Consider the following 25,284-nt stretch of genomic DNA (forward strand, 5'->3'; position numbering starts at 1 on the left):
TTGAGATGAGATTAAATGAGATCAAATTTAACAAGTAGCATAAGGTGAAATTAGACGATATTAAATGCAATGGGGTGAGGTGAGATAAAAATTAGACAAAGCTAGCTGAGACTAGCTGTAATGAGTTGAGTGAATGAAATGAAATGCAATTTAACAACTAACGGTGAGCTGAAGTGAAATTAAATAATATTAGATGCAACTTGGTGAGATGAAATTAGATGAGACTTGATCAAAATTTACTGAATTTAGAGGAGATGAGAAAATATTTAATGAAATGAGATACAATTTAACAACTTGAGGTGAGCTGAGGTAAAATTATATTATATTAGATGCAATGAGACGATGAGGCGCGATGAAATGAGAAGAGACTAGATGCAATGAAGAGTGGAGCTGAGTGGATTAAGATGAGATCGAGATAAGTCTAGATGACTTGGAGTAAGGTGACATGAGACAATAATAAATGAGATGACATGATAAAATGAGGAGAGATTACATTTAATCAGATGAGATCTTATGAGATCTATAAGATAACCTGTCCAGGAGTAGACAGGCGCCATGCACCTTCATAACATTAATTATAAACCAAAATGTTACTTATTTGCCAACTTCATGTTTCTTTTCTTTAAGCATGATTAATTCCTGAGACATGAAGAAACACTCTAATAGCATCTCTCCCTTTCCAGTTGCTTAATTGAAAAGAAAATCAGTTTTGAGCTATTAAGAAGCCCTATTAGCTACAATTATGAATTAAACATGTCCTAGAAGTCCCTCTTCAAAATGTTATCAACACCCAGAAGACAGTAAAGACTGCCAACAAATAAAGCTGTTTGGGTTAAGTATTGTGATAAGAGGATGAACAGCTTGTGCTTCAGCATCTAAAAAAAAGTCATTTGAATTTAAGCAGATGTTGACCCTGCTTTGAGGCGTTTATTCTCTTTCCCATCTCCCAAAAGCACTGCTCCCCTCATTTAATCTGAAATCGAGGGCTTTCAACTGCGACAGATTATAGGGGGCTAACCCAAGCATGCAGCCGTGGACCGTCTCCTAATGACTACAGCAAGCAGAGCAGCAGGCAACAAATAGCTACTCCACACTTGCGATAACTTCACGTCAGCGAAGAGAGACGCAAATATGTCTTTTACTGAAAAATACAATTTTTCAAGAGGGAAATAAAACAGACATCAGAAACAGATTTAATAAAGCAATTTCTATTTTATGTCTTCAATTTTGACTTGTACATAATGAAATGGAAAAACACTGACATTTAAAGACTACATGAACAATATTTTAAAGATTTATATATCAGTTATATACATCATGATATAGGACAACAATTTTCTCTTACTGCCGATGGGACGGTTCCTCTAAAATGCTTCAATTTAATAATTGTATAAGCATAGTCAGAATAAAAGACAGGAAATAAATTACAGGTCACTGGTTGCAATTAATGTTGAGAAGTCTTTGCTCATCTGGCTGTTTCTAACTTTGACGTCTATTTACATTATTGTCTATTGCTGCTACTCTGTCAAATCCTCTAGTACTTGAAGAAACAGGAGTAAGTTTGAAAATACATTTTTAAAAAAGTGCATTTGAATCTTCTTGGTAGCAACCAACAAGTTCGTGTCTCAAGTCCAGATGAGGGTCAGTTTGGAGAAGTCAGAGAAGGACGGAAATCCAAGTCCGTTAATCCAGATTTAAACTAAACGCAGCTTATCCACTGCAGTCACTTTTGACCACAACAGTCTCCAGGTTCTGGATCGGTTCTAGGGACTTCTCTGCTCCTTTTCTGGACTGGTCAGATCACTGGCCTTTTCTTCAGCCACCTGGATCTCCTGTTTGCCCTCCAGCAGTCTGTCATGAGAAACTGTCCCCAGAACTTTGGCACTGTGCTCCTGAGCCTTGGCCCTGAGTGCAGCAATGCTGTTCTCTCTCAGTTCCTCTTTAGAAATGACGGGCTTGCCCTCTGACCTTTTCTCCTCCACTTCAGCGTCCTCAGGGATCTGAGCGTTCGCCTGCTGCGGGGCATCGCACTTTCCTGTTGGCGGGGGAGTTGCGCCCTCTATGGACTTTTTGTGCATCCCTGTAAAGAGTTGCGGGTATTCAGATTTAGAATAACGTCTGCTCACTGGTAAGCCATCTTGGACTGAAAACAGCAAGCAAAAATAGTTCTGGTTTAGAATATAATAACAGCAATGAATTACTGGGGTGTTGGAGTTGGGGTCATGCTTGTGTGTAATGTGGAAATAACAAAGAGGTGCATTAAATGTGCCTCAAATTAGCACAACCTCCAGTTCAGGATGAGGGTAGTGAGAAGGGTGTATCAGAAACTTTGAGAGAAGATTTTTACCCAGAAGCCAGGGAGCACAGGACTCCATGATGCCATCCTTAGCAGACTTGAGGATGGACTCTGGCAGAGGGATGGAATGCCTCACCATGGCTCCATACAGGCCATACTCAGCCATCACCGTGCTGCGACCCCAACATTTCTCCCTCTTCCTCCACTTAGCTCTGCGGTTTTGAAACCATACCTACAAGAGAAAAGGTAGCAAGTGGATAAATATTTACCATCCCTGTACATCTGAAGGTTATTTTTCTCTTCCAAAGGCTCTGGAAAGTTTTCTAGAGTGTGTAGACAAGAAGATTTAAAATCTAACAAAAAAATTCATTTTTCATAGGAACAGTGGCCCAAGACATATTGTCAAATCAACACCTAAACGATTCACGAGTCAAACTTCAATCTTAAAGAAAGCTGGTGTGGTTGAACTGAAGAGAGGGTAACGTAAAAGATGACCCAGGAATTTGTACAATCTAGAGAGATTTTGAAAACAGGACGATGTCTTCCATCCTTATGATTTGTCACAGAAGAAGATTGTTCTTCTGACAGAAAGGGTGTGTAAACTAACAGCCGGTTTACCGTGTTATTACTAAAAAGAATTTCTAAACATGGGATTTTATTTCCCTCATGAAAAAGAATTACTTATGTTAATAATATTACCTTCTAAATTTCTTAGTATGATATAATAATGCAATAAGAGATTAATTGTAATTTGGTTCTGGTGTCAGATGACACAGGGTCACATATTTATGCCAAACTCATAAGTATTTTTTAAATAATCTACATTTGAAACATCCTAGGTGGATCAAAATTTTTTGATCGAATTTGAATACAAATTTCAAATTCTCCCATAAAGCAAAACGTCTGTTATTACATTTGGTTTGGTTTGATTCTGAGTCACTTCAAGATCTCAAATGGACCATATCTGGTCGTCCCTTAAAAAACTCTTTTGGATACCTGAACAGGAGAGATCCAGGTATTGACCCCTGAGGCACACCACATTATGCCACACAAATGAAGTCTTAGGGAGAAGTCATTCTCACTAGTGGTGACATAAAACTTTTACATCTATAATGAGATGAGCCTCTGAAGAGCAACAACAGTGATTCATGCCACCCAAAGATTATTAGTAGTCCCAATCTGGCTGCCCTTTGAAAGCTTTCTGGAGGCACCCCTGTTTTGGACACTTCACTAGCAGCTCCAGTCAACATGTGGTGAAGGCTCTCCAGGCTCTGTGTCAGCTGACAAAGAGCCTGAGTGGACTGTGACAATACACATGTGTTGAACATCGATATATACTTTTGATGGTTCTTGTGAAAAGAGGAAGGAGGCGAGAAAAGAAGCAGAGAAGGGGGCATGCATTTAATATTAAACTGCAAACAGATCAAACCGTGTCTAAGCTTTTTCTCCCCAAGCACCTCTGATGATAACTCTTATTTCATACAAGATTTTTTTTCTCTCTCTCTCTCTCTCTCTGAGAAATTGCTTCTCTGCTCCTCAAAAGAAGCCAGTGCGTAAAAGCGTCGAGGAGGAGCGACCCAGGGGCGCGCCGAGGCTGATTGAAAAATAAGTTAATTTCAGGCCCAATCGATGGCGGGCAGGCGGGCAAATATCACGGGAAATTAAACTACCGGGACTCCGGGGAGCAGCGCTATTGACCCACGCTAATAAATTCAATGTAGTTATTTCATTTGAACTCCCTGCGCCTCTCCATCGACAGCAGCAGAAGCAGAGCCAGCCTCCCGAGCTGGTCTGATTTAACTAATTACACTCAATGAGGAAAATTGGGTGTTAATTTTATCCAGGAGAGAAGCAGGCCCGGACTTATTTATTTATTTCCCTTTTATTATTTATTCGCGGCCATACTGTTGCAGCCCCCTAATGAGAATGAGATTAAAAAAGGCGCCCCGGCAGATGGATGGGTCCAGGTCACACCGCAATCTTCTTCCGCCTTGATAGCTTGATTAGGTCGTTAGCGGCTCCTTCTCCGAGAACAAATTGTTTCACATCCAACTGCGCCTGATGAGAGATTATCTGTCCTGGCGAAGATGCTGCTGCTGCTGCTGCTGCAGGGGGAGGAGGTGGAGAGCCTCCTTTGTTCAGGCAGGAAGGGGGCGAAAGTGATCGATTTGTATGGGGAACCATTTTCCCTCAAACACCAGAGCAGCATGAGAGGGAACCTGTGCCCCTCCACAAATGTAACAGCATGCCGTAAACACTGATTTAAAGGAGGAAGATTGAAAAATTAACTCCGCATTTACATTTTCACGTTAATGCAGTGTTGTATGCGCAGTCATTATTACAAATAATAATGTCAGATAATATGGTTATGTTACAGGCTGGGTCCCATTTTTCTGTGTTAATATTGCCCAGTATGGCTCACCACTCAGGGAGGCAAGGCCCAAGGGGCGCTTTTTACACAAAGCTTTGTGAGTTGCATGCTAAACGGTTTCCTATCCAATCAGAGGGAAATGTGTGCCTAAATTGTGTTGTGTGCAGTACAAGCACTTTATTAAAAACAGCCCCATCAGCAAAGATGGCAAATGACCCTGAAGTTGCCTGATCAAAAATTGTAATACAAACTAGAATAAAGAGTAATGCTAGTCTTTATAGGGAATTTTGAATATATCTAATAATCTCTTTTATTGAAACATTATTGCCTAGACTGTTGACCAATCAGACCTGGATACTTAAACACTGAAAAAAACATGTTTTTAGATTGTTAATTGTTGTATGCACCCTAATTTTAATCATTTCTTTTTAATAACTGTGACCACTTTAGATTTAGAAAAGCAGTTAAGTACAAATATATAAAGCAGAATGGCCAAATTTGGATGAAATGATTCTCTTGGTGCCTCAGGTACATTGTACATTTCTGTAAATATAATATATTTGTCTTTGCAGAAGGGACTTTGCCAGGGCTGTTGGTGGTGTGCCTGGCTGTACGTGGGGTGGTAGAATTTGAGGTTCTCACCCAGGGTAGCATTAACACAGGAGCCAATGCTGCCCCTCCACTTGTCCACTGCATAAGGGACTTTTCTTTACATCCTGATACATTATCTGATCTTGCAGATTACATGTAGACAAACACAGTAGCCATTTCTATGTGAATAGTGGAAGTGGAAAACATCTCCTGCAATCCAAGACACAACCAAACACACACCCAGTCTCCTGATGCAGCCCATTCTTGAAAGACAAACATGTTACAGTGTAACTTATCAGAAACATTGACCACTAAAAAGCATTGATCTGATATTGTTCTGGTTATATAGTTAAGGATAGAGAGATGTATAGATAAAGGTAAAGAGAGAGATTTCAACAGTAATTTTGATAAAGAGTTCCATGTTTCAGGAAAATGTTTAGTAGATCAAAAACTGATTTGCATCTGTAATTAAAGTAGAACTTCACTGTTTGTCATCCTTGTCTTAATCTGAGGTGCTCTTAATACCAAGGAAGCCTTAAAATGTATTTTAGGTCTTTTCACAAATAGAAGAAAAAAAAAAAAACACTTCATAAAGTCATGTAAAAAAGCAACAGAAAAGTCACTTGGCAAACAAATTACATGATTTCTGCCTTTCCAGATGCTCAGGGCATCCACATGGTAGTGACGCCCTGGGTGGAGAGCAATATCACTTTATATTAAAAGTCTCTTATTAATGAATTAAAATCCTAGTATGTAAACATGTTAAGACCCTACAGCAGATGTCTAACCATGATTATAGTTTTTCTGGTTAATAAATATATCTACTTTAATGTATTTAACTTAATTCAGATTCTTGTAAAAAATATGTTCCAAATTGTAAATGTTCCCTTCAAAACAGATGACTTTAAGAATACTAAACTTTAAATACAGTGAAATATTGTGTGTGCACATTTTATATAACCTTACATTTTTTCTCTCTCTATGATTATGTATCAAAACATCAAACTAGAAATTACATCAATTTTAGTAATTTAGTTCTTGTGACAATATTTTAAAAAGACATACAATTTGACATTATTTGCTTTTAATTATTGAGAAAAACTGACAATTGTGCGTTAAGCTAAAATTTACAAAGTTTGTTCTCTTGGAGAAATAGCTGGATTAAGAAAAATTTGATTGTTTCTACATGCGCTTGCTTTTAACAAGAACAGTGACAATAATATACTGGAACAAATGTGATATAAATGTGGTAACAAAGTAAATTTTTTACACTTTGAGCATATTTGAAAGTGTGTCAATGAAAATCTGTGGAATTTCTTTTTAATTGCAACAAACCCTTTGTCCTCTCATGACTTCTCAGAAGCAATTGAGACATCAAAGACATAGGGTTTGGGACTATGAATGACATTTTATTCATAGATAACAAAGTTCTGGACATGCTTTGCTTGTAACTATAACAAACTAATATAGCAAATTGAGTGATATCACTAGAGAAAAAGTTACATTATACTTTACTCGATACATATAATTTCAAAATACAAAATAATTTTATTTTCATAGACTTAACATGAACACATTTCTATATCCGTTTCAAATAAATATGTTCCCCTGAATTTAAAGAGGATGTGTTTATAAATTAGAGCAGGTATTTACAATTTAATGGTAAAGAAAATACAGTAAGGTTTGGATTTTTTTTTTCCACAGAAAAAATGACTGTAATTAATTTTTCACAGTGATAACATCTCAGTACTGGATGTAATATAACATCCACTCCTGTATTTTATTTTTATTGACTGTGATTTGAACTAATGAATTCTGTACCTAATTTTCCAGGTGCCTACAAATTACTTCTTTACCATAAACATTTTTCTGCCAAAATTGTCTGAGTTACAAAATCACCATGTAAGTGTATTAAGGATCATGTATTTTTGTCACTTATTAGCTCAATTATAAATTAACACGTCTAATAACATTCGCAATCAATTCTAATAGCTTTTTTGTTCATCCCCCCCAGTGAAATAAAAATAAATCCTTTTTTTTTTTAATTATTGACAAAACAAAAACAGTTTAAATAGCAAGTATAAAGGTTGTTTTTTGTTAAAAACATTCATAAACACTGCCATGAAATAGCTGACATTATTACCTGTATTCTGTCTTCAGGCAGCTCTGTTTTCATGGCCAGCATCTCTCGGGCATAAACATCCGGGTAGTGCGCTTCGTTAAAGGCCTTTTCCAGCTCCTCCAGCTGATAGGAAGTGAATATGGTTCTGTGGAAACGCGTTATGCTTGTCAGTATACGCTGCAATTGCATTTGTGTTCTGCAAAATCCAATCTTTCGTTAGTCTACGTCATGAAATTGTAGTTTTCCTTTATTATTATTTTTAAACTTTGTAAATTACAGTAAAAAAAAAAAAGGTACTTTGATAAAACTCGATATGAGAAGAGCAGTTTAGAGATTCCAGGTACTTCCAGATTTTTTTAAAAGCCAGATTATTTGGGAAATGGTTTAAATAAACTATTATAATGCTTAACATAAAATTATAACCAATTTCTCTTTAATTTGGTAAATTCACAATAAAACTGACCTAATCGAATAATTAGCCAGAAATCAGTCTTGTCTGCCTTAAAAATATATATTTGAAAACATAAATAAATAGTTTAATTTAAATTTAAAATAAAAAAAAAACACCAACCGGTGGCGTCTTTTCTTGCGTTTCTTGTTCTGGCTTATAGATGACTTCGTGTGTCTTCGTTCATTTGAAGATAAATCCTCGGAGTCTGGATTAGAAACAGTGGGAGGTGTATTTAAGGATAGCTTCGAGAACTGTGATCAATTGTTGCACCACACTTTTAAAAAAACCATTATTATTATTATTATTATTATTAATAATAATAATAATAATAATAATAATAATAATAATAATAATAATAATAATAATAATAGATATTTTCCTTTAATAACTAATACAGCTGTCATCCGTGTCGCAGCATAATTGCAGGATTTATCACGAGTGTCCGTGGATCACCTGAGCTGGCAGACTGACTGGGGTCCAGCGGCCTCACGCTCCTGCTGTGGTGCTGCAGGTGGACGTCCTGACCGTCTGACAGCACCGTCTCCAGGAAAGCGGGTTGGCTGTAAAACGACGGAATTCCACCGGGGCCAATTAATCCCATCCCGACACCCATACCGACGGCTGCGGGGCCCAGCACAGACCTGGCGGCGATCAGGTGCGCCCCGGCCGGCAGCGAGCTCAGCGGGCTCCTCGGAATGGAGGGCGGCTCTTTATTCAGCCCCAGGATCTCCTGGATGCCGAAGCCGGTGCACCTGGTCGGTGGGTGGTTGACGCTGCTTTTCGGCTGGTGGCTGTTGCTCCCTCCATTTGCACCCAGAGAGGTTTTCTCTGAGTGATTTAAACTTTCCGTCAGCACTGCGCCCTCTTTCCCCGTCATGGTGCTTTGGATGGCCCTTGAAAAATATATTTCTTTATTATGTCGTCTCACAGGAGGGTTCCTTGTTCATGATCTTCTGCGTCCCACACCGTCGTTTAGAAAATGGTCCTTTTATCCAACAGGTCCATCCCAACTGGAGGCTGCACCCTGCAGCCAATCAGCTGCCAGGATTCAGGATTCCAGTGGATCATGGATGTATTACGCCCTCTCCAACACATCGCTGCCTTTTTCTGAGGACTGCGTGGAGCAGCTTCAGTTAAATTATCTAGATAAATGTATTTTTTTTTAAAAAGGTTTAATAAATATATATAAACGCAAAATAAATTGAAGTAACCCTTACTCTTACTATAAACCCAAACAAACAAACAGCATCAGATTAAATAGATTGGACACTCTTTGAAAGCTCGTGAGTGAATGAGAGCAAATGAAACCTATTTCCCCCCCTCCTCCCGATACCCAGTGTCTTTGAAATGGTGCAGGTTTATAGAAAATTACCTCAATCTCTAAATCTGCCTTTCGCGGAATGCATTACGCACACATGTAAACACACAGACAGAGCCTACTATGATCTATGTGCCCAACCACCGGCTCACACGGATGGATAATTGATCTCCAGATGCTCCGGGAAACTCATCACACGCGAATCAAAGGCCCACCCCAAAAAAAGAAAAAAAAAAAAAAAAGAAAGAAAGAAACCGACAGCTGGTGTGGAGATGGACGCGGTTCTGCACAGTGCTAATCCCACAGCACCAGCTGCAGCAGTAATAATAATAATAATAATAATAATAATAATAATAATAATAATAATAATAATAATAATAATAATAATAATAATAATAAACTAACAGACACTAAATATACAATAATGAAACAAAATTCTAAAGCCAAAATATTTGTTAGCCCACAACCACAGCCATAATAGTAGTAATATATATAATATTTATATCAATAAATTATCAAATAATATAAATGTATTCTGCTACTATAATAATAATAATAATAATAATAATAATAATAATAATAATAATAATAGGAAACAACTCAGCAACAATGGTAAATAAATCTGAAATAAAATCTAAACCAATAAAAAAACATAAAAACAAAAACATTCATGTCTACTGAAAATAATAAACTAATAATTAATTAGCTTATAATAATTAATTACAATTATCGTCATTGTCGGCTTGGTGTAAAGTTAGTATTTTTCATTGATTTGAAAAATGGAATAACCATAAAACATAAACGTTTCTATTTTTTTTTAAACAAAAATGTACCGCATACCTTGTGTACGCTCACTAATTTAAGTTACTGCACACAATTTAGATCTCACAACAGTCGTGCTGTTAAATCATACCACAAGGCAAAAGATAAACCAACGCATGCGCATCATACAGTTTCTAGCGTAAGTCAGCCTTTCACCCCGCCACACACAGTTTGAGCTGTTAATCCACTAAAATGGCCTGTAAAAAGGGCTTTTGCCCAAACGCAGAGCTGATTCACCTGGCAAAGTCATATTTTCAGTGAGAGAGAAGCAACTGATTAACAAGAAGAAAAAAATATTGCTGCTGCAATTAGTGTTTGGCCAGTTGAAAGTAATTAGGGCCTATTTAGTGGAAATTCTATTAATGAAGAAATCAATGTTATTAGGATATGCTAATGACACATCAGCCTGTTGGGATGGAGTCATTTATTAACACGGAAGGGTGTGCAATGGAAGGCCTCTCACTCCATCATCACTCTTCCTGCAATCCATACAGCTTATTTGTTTGTTTGTTTTGTTTGTTTATGGCGGAACGCTTTCTCCTCCGTTTTCTTTTCTATTAATCCGTCTTCTGTGAAATGGATGCAGCCTGATTTACATGCAGAAAAGAGGCTTCCTAATAAGGCTCTAGATTAAGGGGAGATTTAGTTCAGTCATTCGTGTAGATTGGGTTGCCCATCAAAGATCTGTAAGATCTGATGGACGGCTGCAGATTAAAAAGCAAACATCTGCTGATTTCTTTTTTTTTTAACTCCCATGAACCAAAGCCACTTCCCCTTTTGAACTTCGCTACTTTTTTTTTTTTTTCCTCCCAGCTCCATCCTGCTGTCCTGTTATGATGGAATAGTAGGGAAAGAATCCTGAAAACTTTAACATAATTTTAAAAAAAAAAGGTGTCATCTACATGGAGTAAAGCCGCCCACTTCAATGCATATCAAGTATCTTACTGTGCCGAAAGCGCCTGATGAGTCGTTGAAAATAAACTTCATATATCAAGGGAAGGTCACGCGTTAAAGCTGCACAGATCTGCACATTTTAAGCAGATCACAATACCACCGTTCTGGCTCGGAAAAACAACAGAAAACTCTCCGCTAAGACGTGAACGCTGAGTCAAACCCCTGGGTGTGGAGACAGTGTCCAGGAAACCTGATGACAGCCAACATGTAGCGCCGAGTCAGGCGGAAAAGAACCTAAGCATGAGCTGGGCGTGATGTGATGCGACCCCTCCCCTCCCCTCCCCTCCCCTCCCCTCTCCTCTCCTCTCTCCACAACTTACAGAGAGTTTGCAAGCCCCGCAGCTTTCTCATGGTCCCCCGACAACGGCATGTTTGGTAGCTGCCCGTTGGCATTGCTTAATTAGGCGAGGAGTTGATTAATTTGCACTAATTGACAGCTAATTTAAGGGCCCGGGGCACATCGGATTGACGTTTGTCGGGGCACAGTGGCATGTGAGGTCAGGCCAGACGCTCTGCATATGGATGGATGGACTAATCCCCCCCCCTCCTTCTCTCTCCAGTATGGATGACCAGCTCTGCGGGGGCTGACCCGTTTTCCTGAAGGGGGCCGCTTGGCTGCGGGTGACAGACAAGCAATCGGTGCCTGCGACGTATTGGGGATGTCAGAAAGCAGACGGATCAATGCGCCTCAGTCAGCGCCAACAAGTGTCAACATTCAACCGGTTTCCGGCGACAGCAAGACCATTTTTTTTTAGCGATTCGTAAATTACTGCGTGTTTATAATTTACACGCAGACTTAATACTGCTCAAAAAAATAAAGGGAACACTTAAACAACACAATATAACTCCAAGTAAATCAAACTTCTGTGAAATCAAACTGTCCACTTAGGAAGCAACACTGATTGACCCGACGAGGGTCCCCGTTGTCAATCAGTGTTGCTTCCTAAGTGGACAGTTTAATTTCACAGAAGTTTGATTTACTTGGAGTTATATTGTGTTGTTTAAGTGTTCCCTTTATTTTTTTGAGCAGTGTATATTAATGCAGACTTAATATACTAAATACTAAGAGTTTTATTTGAATTAACAGACCCTTTGTGAAAATTCTGTCTTCCAGTACTTGAGGTAGATGTATGTGGATTATGCAGAAAAACGAACATTTGGAGTGCATTATAATATTTAGACATAGCTCATAGATGATTAAATTATTGCCTATTCTTTCTTCTAAAAACATTTGTTTTCCAATCATAACCCAAATTATCAGTTGGATTTAGGTCCAGACTTTGACTGGGCCGTTCAACATTTACCTAAAGCGCTCCACTGCAGCTCTGGAAGGTAAATCCAACCCATCAGGTCTTTCCCAGCCTCTTCCACAACATCCTCCATCCACCTTCCAATCATCACTTATAAGTTTCCCCTTGTTCCAACTGAAGAAAAGGCTCCCCACAGCATGATACTACCACCACCATGTTAAACACACCAAAGTGCATACAAGCTGACATGCAGGGTTAGTCTTCCTCCATACTGCCTCTTATGTATTAATATTTTCCAAGCCTGGGATAATAAAAATTAAAAGTTTAGTTTTGTGTTCTTCATGTTGAGGTCTAGTGTTAGTTTTCCTCCACACAGGGTCCAAAAAGTTTTAGTTTCATCTGACTAAACACTTTCCATGTTTGCTACGTCTAGATCATGATAGAAAACTTTAAATGGGGCATCTATGGCTTCAATCATGAAAAACGTCAGATTGTGGAATACACAACTACCAACTGTCTTAACTGATTGTCCCGCTTGAACTGTGGATCTCTGCAGCTCCTAGAGTCACTTTGCTCTCTCCTGGCACTTTATTTAGGTGGATATTCATGACTTTCACTACTTATTTTAAAGAAAGATCCCAAATAAGTGCACTGGAATTTCTTGCTTGTACGTGACAAAATGTGAAATATCCATAAAGCTTCTTTTCAAAGTATTTGTTTTTCCAGAGAGGTGAGCCAGGGTGATTGTGAGAGGCAGGGAGTGAAGCTGCAGAGGACGGAGCGGCTCCTGTCCGTGTGAATCGGAAGGACGATTAGGGGCTTATTAGCGGCCCAGGGAGAAGTGTAAGTTGTTGGGGAGGGAGCAGGCAGAGCACCGGCGACATCTCCAGCCGAGAACAATCCGAGCGATTGTCTCACCTAATTACAGTGGATGGACTTCTTTTTGTTTCCCATTCGCCATGCCTGTCTGGTTCCCTTTTTTTGCCCGGCCGCAGGCTCAGACAACGCTGAAGTGTGCTAATTAGAAAAGAAATGGTCCTCGTAATTATGTCAACTCTTATTAACCACGGCCACAATGAGTAATATTATTTTTACGCAATGTTTTGTGTAGAGGACCCAGCTTCCAATGCTCATTAAACTGAAAGCAAGGCCTTGTGGGCTGGGTAGAACTCCAATATCTGGGTCTCTTCAATGAGGACAGGAGGAAGGTGCTGCACTTTGACGTACGCCGTTATTGTTCCAATTAAAATCCCGAAAACCCTGCATTTATTAAACTTTGAAGCTCTAGTTAAACAAGTACAGATCAAAAGATATTCCCTTTTCATTTTAAAACTTTATTTTACAAGTTAAAGAGTTACAAAAATGAAATTAATATTTAAAAAGAGAAGAATAAATAATGAACATCTGATTTGATCAAACTTTCTAAGACAGAAAAAAGATTAGTGAAAAGGGACGACATCTAGATGACAAAATGTTTGAGGGTTTAACCGGTTAAACTGAACGCAGTAAAGGCTTTCAAATATCTTTCTGAAAATATTAATGCACAGATATCTGAGGTGCTTTGTCATCTTAAATGTCAGTCCTGTTGCTTGAAAAATGCATTGTCACTTCTTGGGTCTTTCCAGTATGTTCAGGAACTTTCCTCTGGTCATTTCCCTGGCTGGAGAAAAAAAGCAAAAGATCAATTATCAACAATGAGATTAATAATACTGATGAACAGGTTTCATATAACCACTATTTATGTGACCATTTCTTGACATTCTTGTACAGAAAATGTTTTTTCATTTTCCTTTTCAATTTTTTAATCTCTGAATCAGAATATTGTGTCTTTAATAAAGCTTGAATTGAATCTAAAACTTTTAGTTACAATTCCAACATCGGTAGAGCTGTTTAGTCACGCAAAGCACGTTTCTCATGTCTGCACTGTCACACAGGAATGCAATTAATACAAACATCTGTTCATTCAGGAATAAAAAACATAAAATTGGACGTAGTTAGATACTGCGATTGCAGTTTCAGTTTAGCGCCAGTGAAAAATGATCATAAAAGAAATAAAGTTATAGAAATAAATTAACTTTTCAATAGTTTTCTAATCTATTGAAAGGGTTAGGGTCCCAAATAGGCAATGTCCCAAAAGGTCTTAAGGTCTTGAGATCTTTCAGTTTGCAGTTCTGACATAAAAATTTACACAAAAATAAAAAAATCAGCTGGAACTGTGTGATTAACAGATTAAAGAATATGGTTTAATTAAATAAATTTTAATCAGAAGTGCAAATGTACAAATTTGAAGTTGGAAAACCAATACAATAAAGGGTTTTTAAACAAGTCTCATCATCAGCCAGTCTTAAAAGCTACTAGGGTGCCGTAGCTTGACCTAAAACAGGTCGTACTTGAGTTGCTCTCACCAAGAGTGACAAAAGTAGAAGAAAACTTTGAGGCATACATTTATTCATGTTTCATGTAGATACCCACTGAATGAGTTTAAATATATTTAATTTTTCCAAATATGTCTATTTAATAAGGATACTCACCCTGTAAATTCTACTTATGAGCTTAAACGATAACTGTCATGTTAAAATAGCAAAAATGCAGTGAAATCTAACATTTTTAGGTTTAATACAAATGAGTTAGGTCTGTGTTGCAGATGGAAGGAATCGTCCATCATGAGTCTCGTTTTGTAAGTGCAATCGATGTCTTCCTGGCAAAGACAAATCCGTTTGCGTCTACTGGGACTGAAGGGGCTTAGAAGGCATCTGCATCATAAACCTTCGAGAACCATCATCTGGGTTAAGCATTTATTTAAGAAACAAACGTATGAGGATCAGCATTTAGGCGCTTCCAGTTTTATTGGGCTTCAAAACGGGATTTTTCTTAGCAATTTGCAGTTCTTGTTTGCCACAAAAACTTTTAAGAGTATTTCTTTAAAGCTGGAGCAACAATCACCTTTATAAAACCTGCAAGGATTGTAATTAGATCTCCACTGGCCGCTGCCAGCCTGCTCTGCCCACGGCGGCTGATGAAAAAGTCGGAGCTTTTACTAATTTAGATGAGCCGGTCAAGGTGGAATGGTAATGGTGCATCTGGGCGTGGGGGTTTGTCACCTTGAGGTGTCCATCATGAGGTTAAAGATGATGCTAATTGGAATGGGATGAATTCATTTTGCTCTATGCTGTCTCTTCAAATCACCCTAAACAAACTCATTACCAACTTCTGGACATCCAGGAGGTGGTTTAGATTGAAATGAAGTCATTAAAAATAGGTGAGGGAAAGCAATTATACTGGGGTGACCCTAAAACTGTCAGCGCGACGGTGTCACTTAGCTTTTTATGTGCTAAAATCAGAAAACGTAAACATTAGCAGGGCAATATTTTTGATTTCCAGGGGGTCATGACTTCTCTTTTGTTGGTGCTTTTTCCATCTATTGATGGGTCCAAACTGTAAAATAGATCAAAGCTGTGTCACACCTCCTGAGATGTGTCACCCAACTGAGCTGCTCATTAAAGATAGTTCAGGTTATAATCCCACAAGTAAAAAACAAACTCTCAACTGACTCACTCGATGTGCATTTATTTCTGCAAAATATTGTTAAGAGTGATTGTTAAAATAAATATGGGCTCATGTAGTATCTTGACGAAGTATTCACACCTGTTTTCCACATCATATTACAATCACAAACTTTAATGCATTTTGCTTGGATTTCATGTGATACACCTACACAAAGTTGTGCACAATTGCGAACTAAAAAGGAAGTATGGCTTTTAATAGTTTTGATCAAATACAATCTGAAAAGTATGAGAGACCACCTTCAATTCTTCACAATTCTAAACTGGAATGGTGACAATTTTCAAGCCATGCAAAAGATTCTCAATTGAAACTCGGTTTGTAGTTTAGCTAATAAATTGAGGAACAGCATGCTTTTGTTTTAAACAGGCAAATGTTTGACAGCCTTTTTATCTTTCAGATAGGTAAAAAAAAAATAAATAAATAACACTGTGCTTTTAAAAATGACTAATTTGACCCATGTGACAAAAGGTTTGGGCCCTAAAGCCCACATGCTAGAAATATTTATATGACTCCAGTGTAAACTCAATAATGCAGATAAGAAGCTTGTTTGCTTTTATGAGTTATAAATTTCTGACCGCATAATTCTTATTCTAATTCTGCTTGACCTATTTTTGACCATGCACACATTTTTTGCTCTCCAGAGACACAATGCTTGGTGTCCAGTCAAATTATTGTACATATTTCTTTTGTTTCTTTTTGTCAGAGTTGTTATTTCTAGAGAAAATGAAAGTTAAAAAAAGATATAGTTTTTTACTAAATGAGAAAATCTTACAAATAAATTTCGTTAGTTTGATTTCTTTGAGCAAATGTTTCACATGCAGAGGTTTAAAATTAGACGCCCACGCTAAAACGGCACACACAAATACAAACACACCGATTCTGTCATACACTCAGAGGGATCAATACTGATTAGAGGGACTTAGAGATTTGTTTAGTTGATTAGAAAGGTCAATTAGTAATTTTGCACTAAGTTAATCAGCATCTTGTAACGACTGCCATCCATACTAAATTACACCTCATGGATTCTGCCGGCCATCGCCTTGTCCTGCTGATTTGTTGCCGTCTAATAATCATTTAGCTCTAACTGGTTAAATTCCAAGCAACAACACAAAGTATGTCTTATAATCGCTCAAGATAACTCCTAATTTCCCACAGTAATTTCTCCATGGCAGAGGATTTCAGGCGGTGCTTGGCGTAGAGCAACAATAAAGATTAACCTATATCTGCAGCAGCTAGACGGTGCCAGGAGGATGTTCCGAATGTTGCCCGTCTCCCCTAATCTGAACAGAAATCACCAGAAGCCTCATGCTGCTGCTCAGATGTATCTGGAGTTTTCTGCTCCTCGCTGCCGAATCGTTTTCATTTAGCAAATCCCAGGTGGATAAAATGCAAATGCAGAGGGAACACAGTTGTGTAACATCTTACTTTCCCCTCTTTTATGCCGAGTGATCTGGGTGTTGCTCTCGCAGCCCCCACCGCTGCTCCCCTGTGTATAAAATGAGAGTAATCATTGCAGTCTCCAAAAACCGCCCCACCCTGCCGCTCTGGCACGCTCCTGCTGAGCTGCCGGACCCCCCACCACCCCTGCCCCTCGCCGTCAGCTGCTCAGACAGATGACCAACCGGGTTAAGTGGAGTCCCGGCCCCAGCCCCGACTGCTCCAATTCACTTTCATTAAGCGTAAAGAGGACATATCTGACCCCCACTGCCCATCTCTGAGTGCTGCTCAGCTATTATGGGATGTAAGCTTTATTTAATGGATTTAACATCCTCTTTCACCACCCTCGTCCCCGGGGACACGGAGGAGATGGCACGCACAAACACTCGAGCGTGGAAACACTTGAAGGCACACATATTCATCCGGCACCCCCCCATTCCCCCTCCTTCCCCCGCCTCGCAACACATACACCTGACGCTCATGTTTGTGTTCAAAATTCAATTACCCACTTATTGATACTTCACGGGGATATTTAAGATGCAGACACGAGCTGTGATTTCCCAGGGGAGCCACTGGTTCCTCTTTATGTCCCAACCGAGAAGGCCCACCCCTCCTCCTCCCCCTTCTCCTCCTCCGATGCGTTTTCGCCTGGCTGACACGCTCACACACACATCCACACACCAAAACAAACACATCTGCACCGCCCAACCCCTGCCCATGCCGGCGCCTGTTCAAGAGGTGTCCTTATTAATAGGCAATCAGTCAAAAATCATTCATTAAAAAGCCTAAAAGGTTTTACACCCGCGCTATGATTAGCTGGGAAAGAAAATCCAATGAATTCCTAATGCCTTTATGGAAATGAGATGTCATTTCCGATCTGCTCAGGGAGGCGGCAGGCAGGCGGGACTCAGGAGAAGTGTGTGCGCGCGTGTGTGTTACGCTCTATCCAACTCTTCTGATCCAGCTGCAGAAAGTCGGTGAAGCCGTTTCAGTTTATCCGATGTGATTGAGACGACAAATAGAAACCGCAATCTATAGTTTTAAAACAATTACAATAGTACAAGTCCGATCAGGCCACGTTTGAGCCCAAAGAGACAAAAAGGAGACGAGTGCATGGAAAAGTAGAGAGGAGAAGGGACGGCGTTGGCAGGGAGGCAACACCCTGTTTCTCATTCAGCGGCTGTCAGCTCAGGCACTTCATAACCGGCCGGCCTGCAGTCAGCCCGCCCTGATGGATTGATGGAGGCACATTAGCACGAATGGGGCCCTGTGAATGCAATCATATTCAGCAGCGGCATGACTCCTAATAGGTTGGAGATTGATCCTGAGGGTGAGGAGGAGGTGATGGAGAACGCGGGCCCATTAGGAGCTGTCAAGGCAGGGTGCCCTTCAGTCTCCCCTTCACACAGGGAGACGCAGCATGGGTCACACTGGATGGATGCTGGGTGGAACCAGAGTACAGTTGATTAGAGGAGAGGCAGGCTGGAGCCCCAACAGGTGCTCTCTGGATGCACTGAATCACTTCACACTAAGCTTCTCACAATAAGAAAACAGGCAGGAGATCTCAGATAAGTTGAAACCGTTATCAAACTTTTAGAAGATAACTACAGTACCTTGCAAAAGTTTTTACACCCACTGAACTTCTTCATGGGCTGCAACAACAAACTCCACTGTAGAAGAAGATGCTCTGGTCAGATGAGACCAAAACGGAGCCTTTTGGACAACATTCAAATGCAATGCGACACTTCACATCACCCTAAACGCACCATCACAAGAGTGAAACAAGGTGGTAGCAGCATCATCATCATGCTCCTTTTCATAAGGAACAGAAAAGCTCATCAAATTTGATGAACAGAGAAATCCAGGAAGAAAACTTGTTAGAGACTGTGAAAAAGTTCAAGCTGAGTTTCATCTTCCTGCAGCACCACAGTGAACATACAGCAAGAACTACAGTGGGTCTGTTTAAATCAAAGTACAGTCATGTCTTAGAATGGCCTAGTCAAAGTCAAGATCCTAATGCAATTCACAATCTGTTGCAAAAATGGAGGGATAAAAATTTTTACCCAACGTCTCTATAGAACTGGCAGAGAAATATCCCAAAAGACTCGCAGCTGTAACTGCAGGGACAGTTTTTCTATATTATGTTGACTTTCAAGACCAATAAGAGATTTTTTTTTTTTTATGAATACAATTTATCATTCTTCCTCCTAATATTTATAGTTAAAAACTACCTCGCTTTGATGTTATTTTTGAACATCAAATTTAAAAATAATACACCAGGACACAAAGAGTAAAGGTGCAACAACAATGCTGAAAGATATTCAAATGAAGGGCTGGGCTTTTATTTGTAAAAAATTAGATGTCCTTTTTCTACTTTATGTTGGTCTAAGATAGGACATGCACTGGAGTCAGTGGTTGTAATACAACAACACGTAAATGTTCAGTGGTATGGTGTTGACGCAAATTTTAGAATATAAAACAAGTTCTGAAGTAAATGAACAAATAAAGACACTTTTGCATGTTTTCTTGCCTTTTCTATTTTGAAGAGCTGAAAAGAGAAATTGATTTCTGTGATGCATATTTAAATCCCAAAGAACCAAAAAGGTATACATTGCTCATTTAAACAAAATTTAACAATTAAATTAGAAATTACTAAAAATGTTTTATGATACATTTTTATAGGAATTGTTTGATTTGGCAACAGCTATTTTGTTAGTGAAAAAAAACACTGAACAAATATATCATTTCTGAGTCAACATTTTTGATTAAATGTTGAGCTGAAAGTTTTTAGAAAAAAAATCATTTTACAATAATAACATTTAATTTGAAGGCTTCTCGTGCAATGTACAGGAAACCCTCAAACGATTTCTGATAAATGCATCAATTTTGGCAAAATACCAAAATCCAGAACTAGGAATATTACACATTTTTCATTCATTACCACCAATGTTTTACAGACTTTTATTTACAGTATTCTCCATTCATTTCTATGTCATTTTTTAAAGAAAAAAAGTAGTTCATTATGAAATTTGGGGCAGTAATTTATTTTTAGTTTTGCCATAAAGCACAAAATTTGGGTGGATAACCAAATTTAACAGAAAATACAAATATTTCTCAACTAACTATTCGTTTACTGATCACCCAGATCTGGGAAATCATATAGTTTCCCAACTGGAGAGAAGCCCTGATATTCATAAATAATTACTGAATTAATTTTTTACATGAAAAAGAAATACAATAATGATTTTTGCATATAATATAGCAGCATTTTTTGTGGCTTATGGAATCCATAGTTACCAATACACAAATTAAATGTAAATCATATTTACTGCAGTTGTACTATGACAAATGTTATTTCTCTTCTGTTTTTTTGGCATAAAATAGAAGCACATGAAACAAGTATTAAATGGTAGTCGGTGGCCCTGAGCTGGCAAGTGGGGAAATGCCTGAACCCAGTAACTCAGCAGGCACCTAACCAGTCGGCTCAGTGGCTGAGGCCCTTCAGCACGTCCCAGGGGATCAGTCAGCTTTGAATTACCTCCAGTAGCGGCACTTATCAGGACGCTACGTCTTCCCCAGAGACTCGGGGCTTGATGCCCACGCTCAGCGGTCCACAGCTGGGGCATTCATCAAGGGGTGGAGTAACAGCTGGGGCCTGAGGACGAGGCACGCGTCAGGCTCCTCAGGGACAAACTGGGGCAGCGTTGGTCCACCACGTCTAGGAAGTGGCGGTGAATGAAAGGTTATGGGCTTTCTCAGCCCTTCATTCGTGGTACCGCTACACATACACAGCTGACGGCAAGAGAAAGTGAAAGCAGAACAGTTCAGGACTCTTTCATCTCTGCAGTGGGGTGGATGAGTTTTTCCTGCTTGATTGTGCTCTGCCCATTAACCAGCTTTCTCTTTAATGATCCACATGTTGAAGGGGGGGAGGGGCAGTAAATCCTGTCCTCTATCCTCCCTCTGCTGTGCCTCGCCGGAGCGAGTGTGTTTACGGGCGGTGAAGAGTGCACAAACATGATGAAAAAGTGGCTGAGATTTACAGGGCCTCCCCTGACAGCCAGGAAAAGGAGAAAATTAAACCAGAGAGCATTAAACAGACACCGATTACAGGGCTGCTCTGACACCAATAATAACTATCATTGTGTCCCGCCGTCCTGAAGAACATGACATGATTGCAGAGCCTGCAGCCCTGCACTCATGACAGCTAACATATTTATACCAGAAAGATTACAAGCTGCTTCTGGTTGAGGAAAGTCAAAGAGATTAAATAATTTTTCAACTAAATGAATTTGTAAAAAAAAAAAGGATCCGTGCAGCCACGACATGTGCAACATAAATGATGGACCCCATCCTATGCTATTGCCGCAAACCTTCCGGATTACAATCGGATACACATTTCCACCACTTATAAAGCATCTCTGAACTGATTAGTACCATGTAGGTAGTCATGGATTTCACAAAAGACCACAAATATATATGATGCAAGCTCTGAGGGTTTTATATAGTATCTATAATTCTCTGTAAATGTTAATGATCACTCTTACTGCAACAGGTCACCTCGTACAAAGTACAAACATGCGAGTGTGCTTCCAGTACCTCACAATGGATCTTTTATCCACCGTTTTTCACATTTAATTCACAAAGTTGAACATATGTAAATGGGTTTTTGTTTACAAAGTAATTAATATTTGAGAAGCGAAAGGGAAATTATTTACAAATCAAAATCTGAAAAGTGTGGTTTGTATTTGCATCAGACAGTATCTGAGTCAATACTTTGAACAACCACTTTTAATGCTTTTTCACTTCAGCTACAGATTATTTCTATCAGCTGTGCCGATCTGAACTTTCTGAAAAGCAGCATCAACAACAATTTACATGTCTTGTTAGGCTCTCAACTTAATTAAGCTCAGGAATTTGATTGGGGCATTCTACCACATGAATGTGATGCGATCTAAATTGTACCACTGTAGATCGTGGCTGCATTTCTAGAACCCTCTGGAAGGTGAACCATCATCCCGCCTTACAACCTTCTGCAGCCTCCAACAGATTTTGTTCCAGGACCGCACTGCATTTATCTCCATTTGTATTTCCTAACAGCTCTGAGATCTCCTGACCCAGCTAAAGAAAAGCCTCCCCGTAGCATGCTGGTGCCACTACCGTGATTCTGAGTCAGATATTTAAAGCTTTGAGTATTTATTTATTCATTTTGAGGTATCCCTGATAAATGCACTTAGCAATTTCCACATTTTTATTTGGGAAACATTTGGAAAATCACATTTCCCTCCCACTTCGTGCTACATTGCACAACTTTGTGTAGCTCTATCACATAAATCCCCACTAAATACATTAAAGTTTGTAGCTGTAATACGACAAAATGTGAAAAATGGTATTAATATCCTGTATATGCCTCATCAAAGTAAGCGCGAAGAGCAATACAATTTTCTACAAGTGCTCTTTCGCAGGCAAAACTCATACTGATGTTTTCCCCCCTCTTTGGATCATCAGATGAGCACTTAGCTACATCTCTCTAATCCATACTCCATAAGGATTATGGCAATAGAGGTGGGAGGGACTAGATTAAATAGATTTAGCATCTATCAAATTCTTCAACCTTTTTTCCCGTTCAGCTCCTGTTTCCTTACTTTTTGCTTCTAACAAGATTGACCTACATTCACTGTTTAAAAGCCCTGTCTTTGACTTTTTTCAGTCATTTGTCAGAATTGCAAATTCTGAAATGCAAAGTCTGAATAACTTGTTTTTGGATGACAAGCATGGATGTGTGAGCTCAACCTCTGATCTAAAGGAGTTCAGGAGAAATTAAAGAAGTCAATACATGTGAAAGCTTTTAGCACCACCTAGTGGTGATACTGCATTAAAAAAAGAGAGGAAATCAAGCTTATTTGAACAGTTTACACAACTTTGATATATTTTTTCAAAGTTATGTTAAGGCTCTGGTGTTTTTTGAGTTATTCCTGCACTTACACTCTTCTAGACCCAGCTGATAAGCGAGATTCTGAAGTCCTTTGACCTTCTCCATCAGGTTGGCTGTGGTCAGACTGCCCAGCTCTGCAGTGAGATGGCAGGACATTAGAAGCTCTTAGAAACATGTAACTAATTCAGATTCTGCTTGACAGGATTTGATATTTGTCTTACCTTTCAACATTTCAATGTCCTCACTCTCTAGTTCAGCCATCCACTTAGGAGGTGAGTTTGTAATGGGCTACAGTGAAACGATGAAACAGAATTAAGCAGGAAACAAACCTTGCTACTTATATCATATTTTATGCATACATTTAATTTATTATATCACCAATAGAAGTAGCAGAAGTAACCCACATTTTTGTAAGATGCAGCAAATTCTGCAACTCCAGGCACTGTGTGAGAAGTTATGAGGTGGTTAAGCATAATGCAAAAATTCTGACCAAATAAAGAAAAGGAAAAAGCAAAAGAACGACTTACACTGCTCTGGCCACAAGTCTGGTGATGCTCTGTCCAAATTCTCAAAGCTTAGCAAAGAAGATTCAAAATCATCTCCTGAGAAGACAAAAAAACTCTCAATTGGTTACATTACACACACAGGTCAGAAAACATTCAAAAATGTTTGTTAAACTTTACTGTGGCTTAGAAACTTGCTCACAGCATAACATTTCCACAACAGAAGAACATTATTCACACAATTTTTCTTTGTTTCGTTCTTTCCTTTTGTCCTTTTTCTTTTGTTATCTAGGAAGATTTCATTCAATAAATGAAATCTAAAACAAAAAATGACATATACACATTCATTATTTAACTTAAAACTTTTACAGTACATGTACATAACATTAACATTGTTATGAGATCTCTCAACTACATGTATGTGAACTATTATGGACAATAAGGCCAAATAACCTCACAGTAAATACCAAAAAATTGCCCTCCAAGCTCAAGGCATTTGTTTCCCACAGTTGTTCCTTTCTACTGTGACCACTTACTTTCTTAAGAGGAAGGATATACAACTTGGAAAGGTCTGGGTTTCCTTAGCTTTTGACCAATTCACATAATCTGAATTAGGCTGGTTTGTTTACCACATTTAGGACAAGACTGGACTGTGCCACTGAATTTAATATGTTATTATAGGAATGTTATTGTATCAATTTAATCATGTATTTCTGTATAGAAGAAAATACATAATTAAATTGTCTGTAATTGTAAGAAAACAATTACACCTGTTTTCTTGTAGTGCCTTGTGTTTACATTTATTATAAACTGCATAACAATTTTAGTTTTAACGGCTAAATCTGGAAATTCCTATTTTTTATCTGTAAGATTTTATCTTACAGATTTTTAAAAAGAACATTTATATGAGACAGTCATTATACCAGCCTTGTTTGACTGTCAAACAAAACTGAGTATAACGTATGTTTTTAAAAAACTCTAAAGTTTAACGTAGTTAAAGCCAGTAACGTTTGATGAATAAAATATAATGAAATATGCTAGCACTTAAAATATGAGCTGAAACGTTGTTTTTCTCCGGCAGGTTTAAACCAGCTATGTGCTTCCTTGAAACTGGACACAAACACCTCTGGGGTGAGTGGAGCCTTTGGCCAACGGAATAACCCCTCGAAACAGCAAGAATACCCCGCTAATACCCGTCCGTTCTCATCTCCGAGCGTCGAACTATAACACAATTATATTCATGAGCTTTTTAGTGAGCGTAGAAAAGCCAATTATACAAATTATTCGCAACGTATCTGTGTAAGGAATTAGAATTTACCTCCATTCGGAGACGCCATTTTCAGAATAGTCCCGTGACGAATTACAACCAATGGCTGCAACGGGATTCACTCTGGTAGCAAAGCATTTTATAAACACACCACCGGGGGTCGCACTTTCACTTCTAAACCACACTGACGCTTTTGAGCGTTTTTTTAGAAAGTAAGTGAAAGTTCACATCGTCTTTAACAGATTTTTTTCAAATGACACTTAGAACTATGTATTTATTTATAATTTAAAAAAAATTAGAGATCTTATACCCCATCCAATATTCAGCCTGATGCAGAATCTGACCTTCCAGCAATAGAATAACCCTAAACAGACAGAACTAAAATAGGTCTCTAAATGTGAAA

The 25,284-nt window shown here is 38.7% G+C and overlaps 2 protein-coding genes across 3 annotated transcripts; both read right to left on the reverse strand.

Annotated features, from left to right (window-relative positions):
• Nucleotides 1-1,170: 1,170 nt before the first annotated feature.
• On the reverse strand, nucleotides 1,171-9,607 carry vsx2 (visual system homeobox 2). Of its 2 annotated transcripts, none has more exons than XM_008399348.3 (5): nucleotides 8,285-9,607; nucleotides 7,952-8,036; nucleotides 7,402-7,525; nucleotides 2,348-2,528; nucleotides 1,171-2,143 (listed from the first exon to the last, which is right to left on the reverse strand). In XM_008399348.3, exons 1-5 carry the CDS (start codon nucleotides 8,706-8,708, stop codon nucleotides 1,764-1,766), a joined length of 1,194 nt encoding a protein of 397 aa, XP_008397570.1. In that variant the 5' UTR covers nucleotides 8,709-9,607; the 3' UTR covers nucleotides 1,171-1,763. The 2 variants fall into 2 exon arrangements, with proteins under 2 accessions (XP_008397570.1, XP_008397571.1); XM_008399349.3 differs by having other exon boundaries at nucleotides 1,171-2,080; nucleotides 8,285-9,606.
• A 3,881-nt stretch (nucleotides 9,608-13,488) lies between these two features.
• Nucleotides 13,489-25,059, reverse strand: lin52 (lin-52 DREAM MuvB core complex component). The gene is made up of 6 exons (XM_008399346.3): nucleotides 24,933-25,059; nucleotides 23,639-23,713; nucleotides 23,516-23,553; nucleotides 23,333-23,399; nucleotides 23,162-23,245; nucleotides 13,489-13,835 (listed from the first exon to the last, which is right to left on the reverse strand). Exons 1-6 carry the CDS (start codon nucleotides 24,949-24,951, stop codon nucleotides 13,780-13,782), a joined length of 339 nt encoding a protein of 112 aa, XP_008397568.1. The 5' UTR covers nucleotides 24,952-25,059; the 3' UTR covers nucleotides 13,489-13,779.
• Nucleotides 25,060-25,284: the final 225 nt, after the last annotated feature.

The sequence above is a fragment of the Poecilia reticulata genome, chromosome 22, assembly GCF_904066995.2.
Source record: "Poecilia reticulata chromosome 22, P_reticulata-male-v2, whole genome shotgun sequence".
Lineage (NCBI taxonomy): Eukaryota > Metazoa > Chordata > Actinopteri > Cyprinodontiformes > Poeciliidae > Poecilia > Poecilia reticulata.